The sequence below is a fragment of the Salmo trutta genome, chromosome 20, assembly GCF_901001165.1.
Source record: "Salmo trutta chromosome 20, fSalTru1.1, whole genome shotgun sequence".
Classification (NCBI taxonomy): domain Eukaryota; kingdom Metazoa; phylum Chordata; class Actinopteri; order Salmoniformes; family Salmonidae; genus Salmo; species Salmo trutta.
The window spans coordinates 39,634,113-39,649,719 of NC_042976.1; the positions used below are offsets into that span (position 1 = coordinate 39,634,113).

The 15,607-nt window shown below is 39.6% G+C and overlaps 2 protein-coding genes across 5 annotated transcripts in view; one reads left to right on the forward strand and one right to left on the reverse strand.

Moving 5' to 3' along the window:
* Nucleotides 1-9,872: 9,872 nt before the first annotated feature.
* On the reverse strand, nucleotides 9,873-13,800 carry zgc:172182 (coiled-coil domain-containing protein 89). Its single transcript, XM_029703247.1, has 7 exons — nucleotides 13,484-13,800; nucleotides 12,126-12,598; nucleotides 11,871-12,001; nucleotides 11,648-11,784; nucleotides 11,471-11,547; nucleotides 10,987-11,086; nucleotides 9,873-10,431 (listed from the first exon to the last, which is right to left on the reverse strand). The coding sequence occupies exons 1-7, from the start codon at nucleotides 13,541-13,543 to the stop codon at nucleotides 10,345-10,347; spliced, it is 1,065 nt and encodes a 354-aa protein (XP_029559107.1). The 5' UTR covers nucleotides 13,544-13,800; the 3' UTR covers nucleotides 9,873-10,344.
* A 1,370-nt stretch (nucleotides 13,801-15,170) lies between these two features.
* lrp2a (low density lipoprotein receptor-related protein 2a) overlaps nucleotides 15,171-15,607 on the forward strand; it is a 66,088-nt gene continuing 65,651 nt past the window's right edge. For all 4 annotated transcript variants that reach the window (XM_029703248.1, XM_029703250.1, XM_029703249.1 and 1 more), the window contains exon 1: nucleotides 15,171-15,377. In XM_029703248.1, coding sequence (XP_029559108.1) covers nucleotides 15,272-15,377 — 106 coding nt within the window. In that variant the 5' untranslated portion in view covers nucleotides 15,171-15,271. The remainder of the gene's footprint in view (nucleotides 15,378-15,607) is intronic.

Sequence of the window (15,607 nt, forward strand, 5' to 3'; positions counted from 1 at the left end):
TCTTGCGTTCATTGCACGCAGAGTCAGGGTATATGCAACAGTTTTGGCCACCTGGCTCGTTGCGAACTAATTTGCCAGAATTTTACATAATAATGTCATAACATTGAAGGTTGTGCAATGTAACAGCAATATTTAGACTTATGGATGCCACCCGTTAGATAAAACACAGAACAGATCCGTTTTTCACTGAAAAAATAAACCTTTTGTTTTCGAAATTATAGTTTCCGGATTTGACCATATTATTAATGACCTAAGGCTCGTATTTCTGTGTGTTATTATATTATAATTAAGTCTATTATTTGATAGCGCAGTCTGACTGAGCGGTGGTAGGCAGCAGCAGGCTCGTAAGCATTCAATCAAACAGCACTTTCCTGCGTTTGCTAGCAGCTTCAAGCATTGCGCTGTTTATGACTTCAAGCCTATCAACTCCCGAGATTAGGCTGGCAATACTAAAATACCTATTAGAACATCCAATAGTCAAAGGTATATGAAATACAAATGGTATAGAGAGAAATAGTCCTATAATAACTACAACCTAAAACTTCTTACCTGGGAATATTGAAGACTCATGTTAAAAGGAACCAGCTTTCATATGTTCTCATGTTCTGAGCAAGGAACTTAAACATTAGCTTTTTTACATGGCACATATTGCACTTTTACTTTCTTCTCCAACACTTTATTTTTGCATTATTTAAACCAAATTGAACATGTTTCATTATTTATTTGAGACTAAATTGATTTTATTGATATATTAAGTTAAAATAAAAGTGTTCATTGTTCATTCAGTATTGTTGTAATTGTCATTATTACAAATATATATATAAAAATCGTCCGATTAATCGGTATCGACTTTTTTTGGTCCTCCAATAATCGGTATCGGCGTTGAAAAATCATAATCTCTAGTTGACGCCCATACCTCTAGTTGACGCCCATACCTCTAGTTGACGCCCATACCACCACACGCACACAGACACAGCTGATTCCATTAAAGTTCTTTATATTTTTGTGGTTATTCCAATTGACGCACAGCACTTTCGTTAGCTAACAGCATGTGAAAGTCCGTCAGCATCAAAAAACGTATTTTCTCCAGATGGCAAAGCACATCTAACATCAGGTGTGTGTGTGGAGCCCTGGAGTGAGTCCAAGCACCCTGATTGGTTGGAATGAGTGGAAGCTTGAAGGGTGATTGACAGGGACGCAGGCCAATCAGGTTGAAAGGGCCGGCCTTTATTTTTTTATATATTTTTTACAACTCATCATTGAAGGGGGCCTCTCTTGGGAGACAGGGACGAATCCATTTTGTTTTTCCACCTGGAATGACAATATCACATCTGCCTGTTGTAAGCAAGCATTCCTCAGTGTACTCTGAGTGCTGACGCAGTTTGAGTAGTCTCTGCCTCACCCTGTCCTAGCTTAAGTGCATTTCTTAGCAGCTTTTATGCCCAATCCATAAGATTGCTAAATAGCTAACTAAATAGCTAACAAATGGCTACATGGACTGAGTTGAACCTTGTATTTTACTTTTATTCTTGCACTGTCTCTATGCACACTCACAAAGCCCTACACACTCGCGCACACTGACACTCCAACACACACACACAAACTATCACTCCATCATTTGCTCACACACGCATAATATTCACATATATTTATACTGACTCTACACACACACACACCCACTCACATACAATCATCATATATGCTGCTCTGTTTATCATATATCCCGATGCCTAGTCACCTTACCCTTATACATATTATACACATACATATTATGTCCCTGTAATGACATAAACTTGGGATCAAGCAAACTAAAACAAATGTCCATCCAACCCAGAAAAGGAATTTCAGTGCCATTGGCTGCCCTCAGATCCAGTTTCTCCGTATTGCCCATGATTTCTACCAGTGGTCTAATTTGTGAGCTGGCAAATGCGGTCTCCTCTATTCCTCAATTATTATGGATGCTTGAGCCCCTGTATCCTACAGTGCTTACGTCTTTACACCCTCCATATAACACCGCACTTGACATTTTTTCCCCCCAATGAGCTGTGCTACATTACCATGTCCTGTTACCCATCAGGAAGCACTTGTGGCTTAAATTTAAAGACTGTGACTTACAGAATGTGAAGCAGCAAGTCGTGTGTGTGGTGAACATTAATCTTGCGAGGGCACTGAATCACTGGCAATTCCGCGAGTTGCTGGCGGAATACCAGACAGAATACTGCGACTTGATATTGCACAATGAGGTGCGATGGCTGTCTCGTGGCAGAGTTTTGAAAAGATTTCTCTCTCAAATCTGTGAATTTGTTGCAAGCAAGGGGAGAGAGGAGCCAGAGCTGGATGATCCACAGTGGATTTAAAGCTGTTTTTTTTTTTAAAACTGACATCACCTTCCACCTGAACACAGTGATCTCCAGCTCCAAGGGAAAGTTAAAACTCCGGGCAAAATGCTACGTGTGGTCACACCGTTTCAAAATAAAATCACCACACTGTTCATACCTGACAGACAGTTTGTTCATTTCCCAAAACTCAGCGCAGTCACCACATACAACCCAGACATACTGCAACATTTTAGCTATGATGCATTTGTGCGTGTGTTGGAAGAGCTGAAGTTGGAGTTTGAGTCAAGATTCAAGGATATCATGTACAAGGAGTTTTTCAACTTAATTGAGAACCCCTTTCATGTACCAGTGTCATCTCTGACCCGTCATCATAGCCTTCTGTCCTAACCGTGCTGGAATAGAGAGTGAGATAGTGGAGCTACAGGCAAATGACACATTGCAAGGTGAACTAAGATCAGGTGTTACCCATTTCTGGAGCCTTGTGTCAGACACAGAGTATCCACTTCTGAAGCAGTGTGTACAAAAGTTGACATCCTTTTTTTGTCAGCACTTATTCATTTGAAGCAACATTTTCAACAATGAACATTGTGAAACAAAAACATAGAAACTGACTGATCAATACACACCTGGATTGCCTTGCAAGGATAGCAACAACAGACTATACATTTAGAATGAATTCAGTCAAGGAGCAGAAGGGACATTTTCACTCATCCAACTACTGAGGTAACCCTTAATATGGGTCTTATACATGTGATGCAGCCTATTTGATGTGTGTATGTATATATTTGTGATGTGCTGTACATCAAATCAATTGCATGCAATTGATAATATTGGAAGAAAAAGTACAACAAATTAAAGATCTGTGTGGCCCTCTGAATGATTGTCTCAACCCAAAGTGGCCCCCTTACAAAAAATAGTGAGTAACACTGCTTTAGGCCCTACATGCCCACACTATAATCCCTTCTACCAGTGCATAGCCGTAGAAGTAGGTTATTCTTTACAACGGCCTGTGTTACCTATTTCTTATTAATTCTGTCACATAGCCTGCAGGCTTTGTCTGTCTTATCCCGGTATTGATCATGTTATGTCAGTGGTGCCCGTCCTGGTGACCAGCAAGGTTGGTTATATACGATATAGCATAGTGGTGTAGATCAAACTGTTGATGGTTTTTAAAGTTATACATGACCTTGCCCCCAGTTACCTGTCTGGATATTTTCAATTCATTACTCTCGTAGCCATCACACCAGAGCCAGTGTTGCCAATATCAGACCGCTGCGCTATAGAAGCATGGCTGGAAAAAGCTATTTCCTTAACACTGGTGTAGAAGAATGGAATGGTGTAACAAACCATTTAAAATCCATTCCTATGCTAGGGTATTTTAAGATAAACCTTAAGAAATGGTTTATGGGCAAAATAATTTAAAACTGCAGACTTAAAGAAAGTATAATTGTTTTCAATGAACATTACATGGTAATCTATTTCATTCCTTTTGATGAGATATATTTGAGATGTTTTGTTTTCATGCTATAATTTTGTGTACATTTTGTTTTCATGCATTTTCATGAGGACCACAATGGAAATATGTTCTAAAACTTTTTTGTGTCATCCTCAATGATTTTAATGGTATTGGTATCCACGTGTTAATGGTATCCACGTGTGGTTGTACTATGTTTTAAAATGGTCAAATAAATCAAAACAACAACAAAAAACTTGAGTTCGAAATGAGGTAAAGAATGGGTTGTAGGGTACTAGGGGGTAACTGCCCCCCCACCCCATAATTCACATATAGACCACAAGATGTCACCAAATTATTTCCCCCAACACTTTCCCTGGCTGCCACTGCTCTTGCTCAACAAAAAATGTCCTCTGTGTCATCACAACTTTGAGATATTTCAACAAAACGATGTTGTGGTAAGTTGATCAAATTTTTTGAAATTTAGAAAAAGTTGTAGATATATTCCAATGACGTTATATCTATAATTGTTCTTTAAATATAGAAGTAAATAATCCACTCGTTAAGAGAGAAAAATGTAGATCACGTTTGAGTAAAGTAGTAATATGTTGGATGAGTGTGTTGGGGGCAACATTTCATGAAATAACAAAAAGAAAGTGTAAACTGTAGCCCTTTATTTCCCTTTACAGTTTATCCGCTTAAGACCTTCATCCACATATCATTTTTTCCCCAAATGCTGCTTTTTTTGTGTCAGCAAATAGACATTGTTACTAGAACCCTGGTTTATGAAATGTGTGACACTCTCCGGCAGGGCATTACGTATTATACCCGAGGGAAGTTTCAAAATGGAAAATTATTCAGTGGTGCTGTCTGGAGACAGTAAGTAAAACCTTGTGACAAAACAAGCAAGTATAGTGTAGAACACGTGTCAAACTCATTCCACGGAGGGCCAAGTGTCTGCGGGTTTTCGCTCCTCCCTTGTATTTGATTGATGAATTAAGGTCACTAATTAGTAATGAACTTCCCTCACCTGGTTGTCTAGGGCTTAATTGAAAGAAAAACCAAAAACCCGCAGACACTTGGCTCTCCATGGAATGAGTTTGACAACCCTGGTGTAGATAATCATTGGATCATCTAAACTGCTCTGAAATATATTTTCCATAACCAAAAATATTGTATTTTCAGCTGTTTGAAGCTGGTGTTCAAAACCGAAAGTAAAAGACAAAATGAAACTTCAAAATGGGAAGCATAGAAATATTGCACATATAAACAGCTCTACCACTTCTTAGACATGTTTTCAATGAGAATGACAGGTCAATAACTCACATTTCTGTGAATTTGATCTGGTTGCCCAAAAAGTTACATATTGCAGCTTTAAATTGTGTATGCATAGCTGTGGGAAGTAGTTTGGGGTGCTGTGATTTATTTGTGTGCCTGCACTTAAAACATCTATATGGGTGCTCCCAACTGGTACAGTGGTCTAAGGCACTGTATCTCAATGCTAGAGGCGTCCCTACAGACCCTGGTTCGATTCCAGGCTGTATCACAACCGGCCGTGATTGGGAGTCCCATAGGGCGGCGCACAATTGGCCCAGCGTCGGTGTTTGGCCGGGGTAGGCCGTCACTGTAAATAAGAATGACTTGCCTAGTTAAATGTTTTTTTTTTTTAAATAAATAAATAAATAGGTCCTCTAACACAGCACTACTAAAGGCCCAGAACACTACTTGTGTGAATTAAAAAAAAAAAAACTAAATGTATGAGTGTTTACCAGCATTTGTAACTTGAGTCTGATAAATATATGTACAAAACAGTTGATCTGATAATACTTGTGGAATATAAAAATACTTGCTTGATTTACAGTACCAGTCAAAAGTTTGGACACACCTACTCATTCAAGGGTTTTCCTTTATTTGTACTATTTTCTACATTGTATAATAATAGTGAAGACATCAGAACTATGAAATAACACATATACAATAATGTAGAAACCAAAAAAAGTGTTAAATAAATCAAAATATATTTTATATTTGAGATTCTTCAAAGTAGCCACCCTTTGCCTTGATGACAGCTTTGCACACTCTTGACATTCTCTCAACCAGGTTCATTAGGTAGTCACCTGAAATGCATTTCAATGAACAGGTGTGCCTTGTTAAATGTTAAAAGTTAATTTGTTGAATTTCTTTCCTTCTTAATGCCTTTCAGCCAAGTTGTGTTGTGACAAGGTAGGGGTGGTATACAGAAGATAGCTCTATTTGGTAAAAATCCATATTATGGCAAGAACAGCTCAGATCTTCATTGTAAAAGGGTTAAACACTGTTTCCCATAAACAATTAATGAACATGCACCTGTGGAATAGTCGTTAAGACACTAAAAGCTTACAGACGGTAGGCAATTAAGGTCACAGTCATGAAAACTTAGGACACGAAAGAGGCCTTTCTACTGACTCTGAAAAACACCAAAAGAAAGATGCCCAGGGTCCCTGCTCGTCTGCGTGAGCGTGCCTTAGACATGCTGCAAGGAGGCATGAGGACTGTAGATGTGGCCAGGGCAATAAATTGCAATGTCTGTACTGTGAGACACCTAAGACAGCACTACAGGGAAACAGGATGGACAGCTGATCATCCTCGCAGTGGCAGACCACGTGTAACAACACCTGCACAGGATCAGTACATCCGAACATCACACCTGCGGACAGGTACAGGATGGCAACAGCAACTGCCCGAGTTACACCAGGAACGCACAATCCCTCCATCAGTGCTCAGACTGTCCGCAATAGGCTGAGAGAGGCTGGACGGAGGGCTTGGAGGCCTGTTGTAAGGTCCGTCATGGTCTGGGGCGTTGTGTCACAGCATCATCGGATTGAGCTTGTTGTCATTGCAAGCAATCTCAACGCTGTCCTCCCTCATGTGGTACCCTTCCTGCAGGCTCATCCTGACATGACCCTCCAGCATGACAATGCCACCAGCCATACTGCTCGTTCTGTGCGTGATTTACTGCAAGACAGGTGGTTACCCAACTCTTCCTTGGTGGAAGAGTGGGGTAACATCTCACAGCAAGAACTGGCAAATCTGGTGCAGTCCATGAGGAGGAGATGCACTGCAGTACTTAATGCAGCTGGAGGCCACACCAGATACTGACTGTTACTTTTGATCCCCCTTTGTTCAGGGACCCATTATTCCATTTCTGTTAGTCACATGTCTGTGGAACTTGTTCAGTTTATGTCTCAGTTGTTGAATCTTGGTATGTTCATCCAAATATTACACTTGTTAAGTTTGCCGAAAATAAATGCAGTTGACAGTGAGAGGACATTTCTTTTTTTGCCGAGTTTATATCCCACTTAGGATGACCCTGGTATAAGTAAGTCAGATGGCTGTCATCTTGCATTTCACTTGTTAAAATGTCAAGAAAGGGGCCACTATCATTGATTGTTGAAGCTTGTAAGGGTTTCATCTTCAATGTGTGAAACAGATACAGCAGAACGAGCCAATTAGATCACAAGTGGTGTAAACATAGATTTACCAGTTGTTTTAGGTAACACAACATACGATAATGGTGTGTTCTTTTTTGTTACGTTTCTTATAGGCCTAAAATAATTATATTTATCATTTGTCTGCACCTATTTACAGACACAGCTGCAGTAACTACTACTTGCCTATCCGTACAGGCCTAATTTATCAAAAGTAACGAGCACTGAGTAGTGATTTACAAATCATAAGTGTCAGGAACACAGTATAATGCATGTCATATACTACCAGGCTTTTTAACTACCTATAGAAAATATATTGAGATCTGCAAATCAGTTTAGCATATACTGAAAAGTGGGAGATGGCCAGAGGATAATCTTCTGGCGCAACATGACATTTGGCATTCAGTTCTACTGCTTATTGTAGGAGTTGTTTTGTCATCACAACCTTTTTTAGGTTAATAGCTGTTAATAATTTATCATGCAAAGAATTAGGTACAGGTAACAACATAAAAAAGCCTGATATAACAACGTTCCAATGGTCAAAAGACAATGGTTAAAAGCTCTCTCTCTCGTTCTGTGTGTTTATGTTTTTCTAAGAAATGTGATGACAAAATAACTCCTATAATAAGCAGTTACTACAGTTGAAGTCGGAAGTTTACATACACTTAGGTTGGAGTCATTAAATCTCGTTTTTCAACCACTCCACAAATTTCTTGTTAACAAACTATAGGTTTTGGCAAGTCGGTTAGGACATCTACTTTGTGCATGACACAAGTAATTTTCCAACAATTGTTTACAGAGATTATTTCACTTATAATTAACTCACTGTATCACAATTCCAGTGGGTCAGAAGTTTACATACACTAAGTTGACTGTGCCTTTAAACAGCTAGGAAAATTCCTGAAAATGATGTCATGGCTTTAGGCTAATTGACATCATTTGAGTCAATTGGAGGTGTACCTGTGGATGTATTTTAAGGCCTACCTTAAAACTCAGTGCCCCTTTACTTGACATCATAGGAAAATCAAAAGAAATCAGCCAAGACCTCAGAAAAAAAAAATCGTACACCTCCACAAGTCTGGTTCTTCCTTGGGAGCAATTTCCAAATGCCTGAAGGTATCACGTTCATCTGTACAAACAATAGTATGCAAGTATAAACACCATGGGACCACGCAGCCGTCATACCGTTCAGGAAGGAGACGCGTTCTGTCTCCTAGAGATGAACGTACTTTGGTGTGAAAAGTGCAAATCAATCCCAGAACAACAACAAAGGACATTGTGAAGATGCTGGAGGAAACAGGTACAAAAGTATCTATTTCCACAGTAAAACGAGTCCTATATCGACATAACCTGATAGGCCGCTCAGCAAGGAAGAAGCCACAGCTCCAAAACCGCCATAAAAAAAGCCAGACTATGGTTTGCAACTGCACATGGGTACAAAGATCATACTTTCTGGATAAATGTCCTCTGGTCTGATGAAACAAAAATAGAACTGTTTGGCCATAATGACCATCGTTATGTTTGGAAGAAAAAGGGGAGGCTTGCAAGCCGAAGAACACCATCCCAACCGTGAAGCACAGGGGTGGCAGCATCATGTTGTGGGGGTGCTTTGCTGCAGGAGGGACTGATGAACTTCACAAAATAGCTGGTATCATGAGGAGGAAAATTATGTGGATATATTGAAGCAACATCTCAAGACATCAGTCAGGAAGTTAAAGCTTGGTCGCAAATGGGTCTTCCAAATGGATAATGACCCAAGCATACTTCCAAAGTTGTGGAAAAATGGCTGAAGGACAACAAAGTCAAGGTATTGGAGTAGCCATCACAAAGCCCTGACCTCAATCCTATAGAACATTTGTGGGCAGAACTGAAAAAGCATTTGCGAGCAAGGAGGCCTACAAACCTGACTTCGTTACACCAGCTCTGTCAGGAGGAATGGGCAAAAATTCACCCAACTTATTGTGGGAAGCTTGTGTAAGGCTACCCAAAACGTTTGACCCAAGTTAAACAATTTAAAGGCAATTCTACCAAATACTAATTGAGTGTATGTAAACTTCTGACCCACTGGGAATGTGATGAAAGAAATAAAAGCTGAAATAAATCATTCTCTCTACTACTTTTCTGACATTTTACATTCCACAATAAATTGGTGATCCTAACTGACCTAAGACAGGGAATTTTTACTAGGATTAAATGTCAGGAATTGTGAAAAACCGAGTTTAAATGTATTTGGCTAAGGTGTATGTAAACTTCCGACTTCAACTGCATATAGTTGTCAATAATTTATCATGAGAAGAATTAGCCTGGTAAAATCAACATGTTCAAGCCTGATAAATAACAACGTTCCAATGGTCAAAAGCTCACACACACACACACAGCCTGCACTGCCCTCTTGTGAGAGAGACATAAACTAAGCCAGAATTTTCATATGGCTTCTCCATATAAAAGTTATAGTGCAGCGTCTCTTTTCAACCTTCAGCCATATTCACCATGTTGGGTTCTGACGCTGCTGCACCGGGGCTCTGCAAGCTCTTAAGCCAGGGTTTAATACCCTAGAAGCATTCAGTAGAGCCCCAGCCACTCTCTCAACACTTGCCTGGGGACCAGACGGAAGAATTTCTAAATCCACCGTCTGGGACATTTCAGTGTTTGTGTTTGAAATGGTCCTCTCAGGTCCTCTACAAGCCTGGATGTTGGATAAAATTACATTTTAACTTCTCTACCGTTTGTCTGCATGGTTAGTCGTTATGTAGGATTGAATTCAAAACAATATATCCACAGGAAATTATAATTAATCCAAATTTTCAATGCGCAGGTAGTATGTTCAGATTTCTATCACATGAAGCGTGTGCACACAATGTAAATACACCGAACAAAAATATAATCTCAACATGCAACAATTTCAATGATTTTACTGAGTTACAGTTCATATAAGGAAATCTGTCAATTGAAAGTAATTCATTAGGCCCTAATCTATGGATTTCACATGACTGTGCATGGGCACAGCCATGGGTGGGCCTGGGAGAGAAGTAAATTCACACTCTTATCTTATTACATCAGTGAATGGGTGGATGGAATGGTAGTCTTAGCCAATCATATGGCGCAGCTTGGCATTTAACTCCTTTTCCTTTTCAAGTAGGTCGGTGCTGTGGTTTTTATAGGCTTCAAAATCCTATGAAATAATTGTATACAATTGAGCACGATAGAACTTCTATAGCAACTCTTTTGCAATATTGCAATGTCACTTTATCCCAATGATTTATATATACACTAGATGAATTATTAGACGGCGGTGTGTTGAAGACACCGTGCCTCCATCTTGGCACTCCCCCAACATTGTAAAAAATATTTTGGAAGCTATAGAAATGCATTCATTCGTTTTTGTCACATGTATTCTATTACAGACACCTTAATGGATACTTTTAAATTATATTTTATGAGATAAACATAAAATAGAAACAAATTGAAAAACATTTTATTTAAAGTACACATTTAAGAGATGACTAATTGTACTGTCCCCACTACAACAAAAAATACATAAATATATGTAATTTTGTCCTTCATACATTTAATTGAAATACTGTAGAATTCCATTGATTCCTTGCTATGGAGGACTGGGGAGTGCAATATGGCCGACCGGTGTCTTCAAAGCCTCTCAATCGCCAATACATAGCATTAGCAATCCAGGTTTTATATACATCATTGGTTTTTCCACATTTCAACTAACCTTCTTCAGCTTGTTGCAAGTGTTCACAGACTGATCAAGAGCATGCTGGAGTTCTTTGACTTTCAAATTAGTGTTCACCACAGCTGCCTCTCTTTCAAACCTAAAGCAGAGACATATTTGATATACAGACTGTATGTACATTATATGTGCCACTATTGGACTGCATTTTAAAGGCCCAGTGCAGCCGTTTTTTTTATCTCAATTTCTCAAGCAAGAATTTTACTAGGACTGTCTGGGAGTGGTATGAGAGGGGAGAGATTTGGAACACTCGTTTTTATTGTTCTATTCATTTGAACTAATTTACCACCTGGTGATGTCACCAAGCAGGCCAAAACTCCATCCCACCAAAACAGCTCTTACACTAAACAGGCATCATCATCATAATTTTCACAGTATTATAACTTCATAGTGTGGAAATATATATATAAAACACAGGAAATCACATTTTTGACTGCACTGGGCCTTTAAACCATTATATACATACCTTTCTTCTGCAGCAGCCCTGTTTTTTTCCACCTCTTGCCTTTTTGTCTCTAACTGCTGGATTTCCACCTGTTTATCCTTTCAAAAGGCAGAACTATTATGAATTGGCTGAACTGCTTCCATGTGTGGTTAAAACTGCCATTCTGTTTTTTAAAAAATGATGCATGTTATGCATTACCTGTATTAGTTTCCCCCTTTGCATCGAGAGATCCAAGAATTTGTCCTTTTCCTTGGCCAAGACCTCAATTTGTTTCTGCATCTCTGTCCCTTTCAATGAATCATTTTCTCTTGCTTTTTTAAGCTGTTGATCAAGTTCTGGTCAAGAGACATCAGAAAAGCGGTCATATTTCTCAATTAGGGCAGATATTTTTTGGGAAACAGAATTATACAGCCAAACTCACCCGTGCACATCTCCACTGCATCGCTCAGCTGTCTTTGAGCATCATGCAATTCATCTTGTAAGGACGCCTCCTTAGTTTGATGGAGATCCATGAGCCCTTTAAGTTTGGTCTTGAATCCAGTTGTTTTTCCCCTGTTGGGAAAAAATATATACCTATTGTTATACCACTCCTACATTGAACAATCAGATGAAGTCAGTCCACATTCACTAAATGCAGCCAGAAATCTAAATAGAAAAACAAATGATGCATTCGTACTGATATTCATTATCCAGACTTCTATGTTGCTCAGCAAGGTCTCTCAGTTCTTGCGTTAGTTTCAAAACAACTGCTTCTTTGTCTTGTAAGTCTTTAGAGAAAAGTTTCTCGTTCTCTTCCCGAAGTCGTTCGTTCTCCTGTTTTAGTTTGGCATTCTGTCTTTTGTACTCGTCCTTGAAATGTATCAGCTCCTGATGGTTGGCTGCCAGATCCATAAATCTTTGCTCTAACTGCATGGATCTCTTCTTTTCCTTGTCAAGTTCGGTCTGTACGTCTGCTCTCAGGTCTTCTAACTCAGAGTTGATCCGCTCCAGAGCCTGACAACGAAGAAGCATGTCGTCTGCTCTTTGTTTCAAAATGCAAATCAAACTCGATTGCTCGTCTATCCTTGACCGCAGCATCCCTGACTCCGTCCTCTCTTCCAGGGAAAGGCCACGCAGTTTCTCTAAAGACTTGTGGACATCGTCCATGTCCTGGAGGAGAAAATAAGTCATGTGAAATGTATAGACATGTAGCCTAGCCTAGTTGACTTACATTAGGCACTCATGTTACAGTGATACTGTTAACCAGGTCTCTCTTGCTATAAAAACACTCATCTGAGGCAATTTTCTTAGATTTTGCATACCTGTAAGGTCCTGTAGTTATGAAACATTACCAGCACCAAATTGTTTTGTGTTTTATTTTCTCTTGTGGGCCACATTTCATATAATTTTATAAATGTTGCAGGCCACTTTAAAACAGTTTTTAGGCTGCACTTGGCCCACGGGTCGTAGCAGTACTACATCCTTTGGCTTAACTGTTCCTAGTCCAGTCAGGCTGGTTTCCACTAGTTACCACAGCCACAAAGTAAAAATGGTCTATATCGTAAAAAATCTGCGTTTTGGTCTTCATTTAAGGTTAGGCGTGAGGTTACCAGTGTGTCCCAAACCGAAGTTTCCTTCCAACCGCGCAACATTTTACTTCCACTGAGAAGTTCCACGAGAAAACTATTTGTTTCCAATCATTTGTAACATTGTAGCAAACATTTCCCGTCTGCAAGTGCAAGCAGCCTGGAGCAAGTGAACAGCAGATAATCTGTCAGTCAGACAATTAGCTAGCTATACATTATTCATTGCAATGTAATCTTGTTTTAATTCGAAGGAATTTAAATGTATATTCCCATAAGATTGGCCCTGCGGTCTTCAGATATCCACACACACACAGGCAGCTAAATAATGCAAAACAAAACGTGTTTTACTGCTAATGTTGACGAGTAAATAAGATGGTTAACGTTAGCTAGCTAGCTACAGCAGCTTGTATCTGGCAGAGCCGGACGTCGACGTTTCTTGAAATGATAATAACCTGGTACTGTTTCTTACCTGTTTGGTCTCTCTTATCATCTTCCTTAAGTCTTTTGGACTTCTGTGGGGTGATGCCATGTCGACTGCCTTTAGAAAAAGGTATACGGGCTTCGAGATGCGTAAATCAGTATCGCTCACTTAACGTTACTACTTCAACGAGTCTTTCACAACGGATCTTGTTGGAGAGCCACAAAGTTTCAGCTGTTGCTACTGGCAACTGTCATTTCAGTTGCCTACCCGAAACCATTTTCTCCCCTCCCGTCTTTACATTTCCTCGCACCATTTCTTTGTGAGCGGTGGCACACACCAACATGAATCATGTTTGACCAGAATTGTTACATGTATTAATAACGTAGTTGGTTTTGTATGTATTCATTTGGCTAATTGGCTTGTGCCAAATGACATGAGCCACGGAATTATACAGCTCGACACAAATGCACAATGGAAATGGGAAAAAGGAATGCTATGTTACGTTGTTCGGAAATGTTGCAGATGTAATATTAAACGGCGCGCCGCAGGTGGAATTTCCTCCTCTGCACCACATGATGGGGCTGCTGCGCCTCTCATAAGTGGGTTTGCATGCTACACATCGAAACGTGAGGTCCATCTAAAGTGGCTCGCAAACATGGTCCCAGACCCAATCCTTCGTTCATTTCCGTAACACCAATATTTAAAAGCAATGTACACAAATAGATAGTTATCGAGGAGTACAAAAACAATAAAATGTATTTGGCTATGCATGATACTCAGCACATCAAAACATGATTTTTTTTAAGAAAAAGAGCGAAAGTGCAAAGCTTGAGGCACAGTTTATATTTCAAATCAAACTATTTTTGGATATTCAATGGATTTATTGGGTGAAACCTTGCTTGTAGACCTAAAGTATGTGATTATTAGGCAGTCATTTACAGGATTAAATAGTGATCCAATTTGCAGGCCTATATTTATTGATTAGTCGATTTCTTCTCATTTTACAGCTTTTAAAAAAAACATTTATCATGATCTGGGTCTTGAAATGATGGTCCTGCCCCAGTGCACCGCATGTAATTGAAGCGAGCCTTGACCACGGTGTAGTCCCGTACCAACACACCAAGGTCACCCTGAAGCTGAATAACGTTGAGTCCTTTCAGTCAGAACAAAAAATAACATTCAACAATGCTCTGGCAACAACATAACCTATAATTGATTCGTTTATTTTACTCTTATGACAAATAATTGTCTTATTCATTTTAGACATCACTCACTGGATGTGAAAGATCATGTGAGCATGGTAGAAGAAGAGCAACAGTTGTTTTTTATTTGCCTGCTGCTGAGTTAATCAAATAGGCTACTAAATAAATAGTAAATAGATAAACAGTAAATAAATACATGTTTAAGACCTAGGACATAGATCTTTCAATTCAGCTTTGTAAAAAATAAAGGCTCCAGGGAATTATTTGCGAATGGGGCTATTTTAGGCGAATCCATGTTGTTTTGATTTACATCGAGAGTAATTATTATCGATGTTTAGACAACAAGACAACAAAATGCTCCGTTATTATTTCACTAATGTTGCCACCATTAGGGCCTACCTAGCTGTCTGATGGACAACGCAATGTCAAGTCACGTGTAGATGAGACACCCCGGGCAATGGAATTATGCAGATTCCAGGGCGCGCGGTTTAAGGGTTTTATCGGCAGGGCCGGGGTTGGGGGAGCGACCGTCTCTGGCTTTGTGCACGCCCCTTTTCATCAACTAGCGGGACAAAAAAGAGAGAGGCAAGCAACAGCATCTCAGTCCCTAGAGCACCTCCATCTGCCCGGCTTCATGAGGAGCTGGACGGACCAGCCGGGACCCATCAGAATGTGGAGAGCTGTACTTGCAAAACTTCTTGTTATATTGATTTTCTGTACTTTCCGCTGTCATTCACAAGGTAAGAGTATCCTAAACTCATCTAAACACAGCCTTTATTCATTGTGAACCTGCTGAGAGTTGTTTGTGTAGCCTATATCTGCCCTGGATGAGAAAATGTCAACCACTTGTACATAGACACCAATAACACCTATCTGGTAAAGTGGCCTGATTTGTAGTTATTGGGGTTGTTTTTTGAAGACATATTTTACTCAGCTAAGATGTTGATAGGCAAACAATCATCTAATTTGG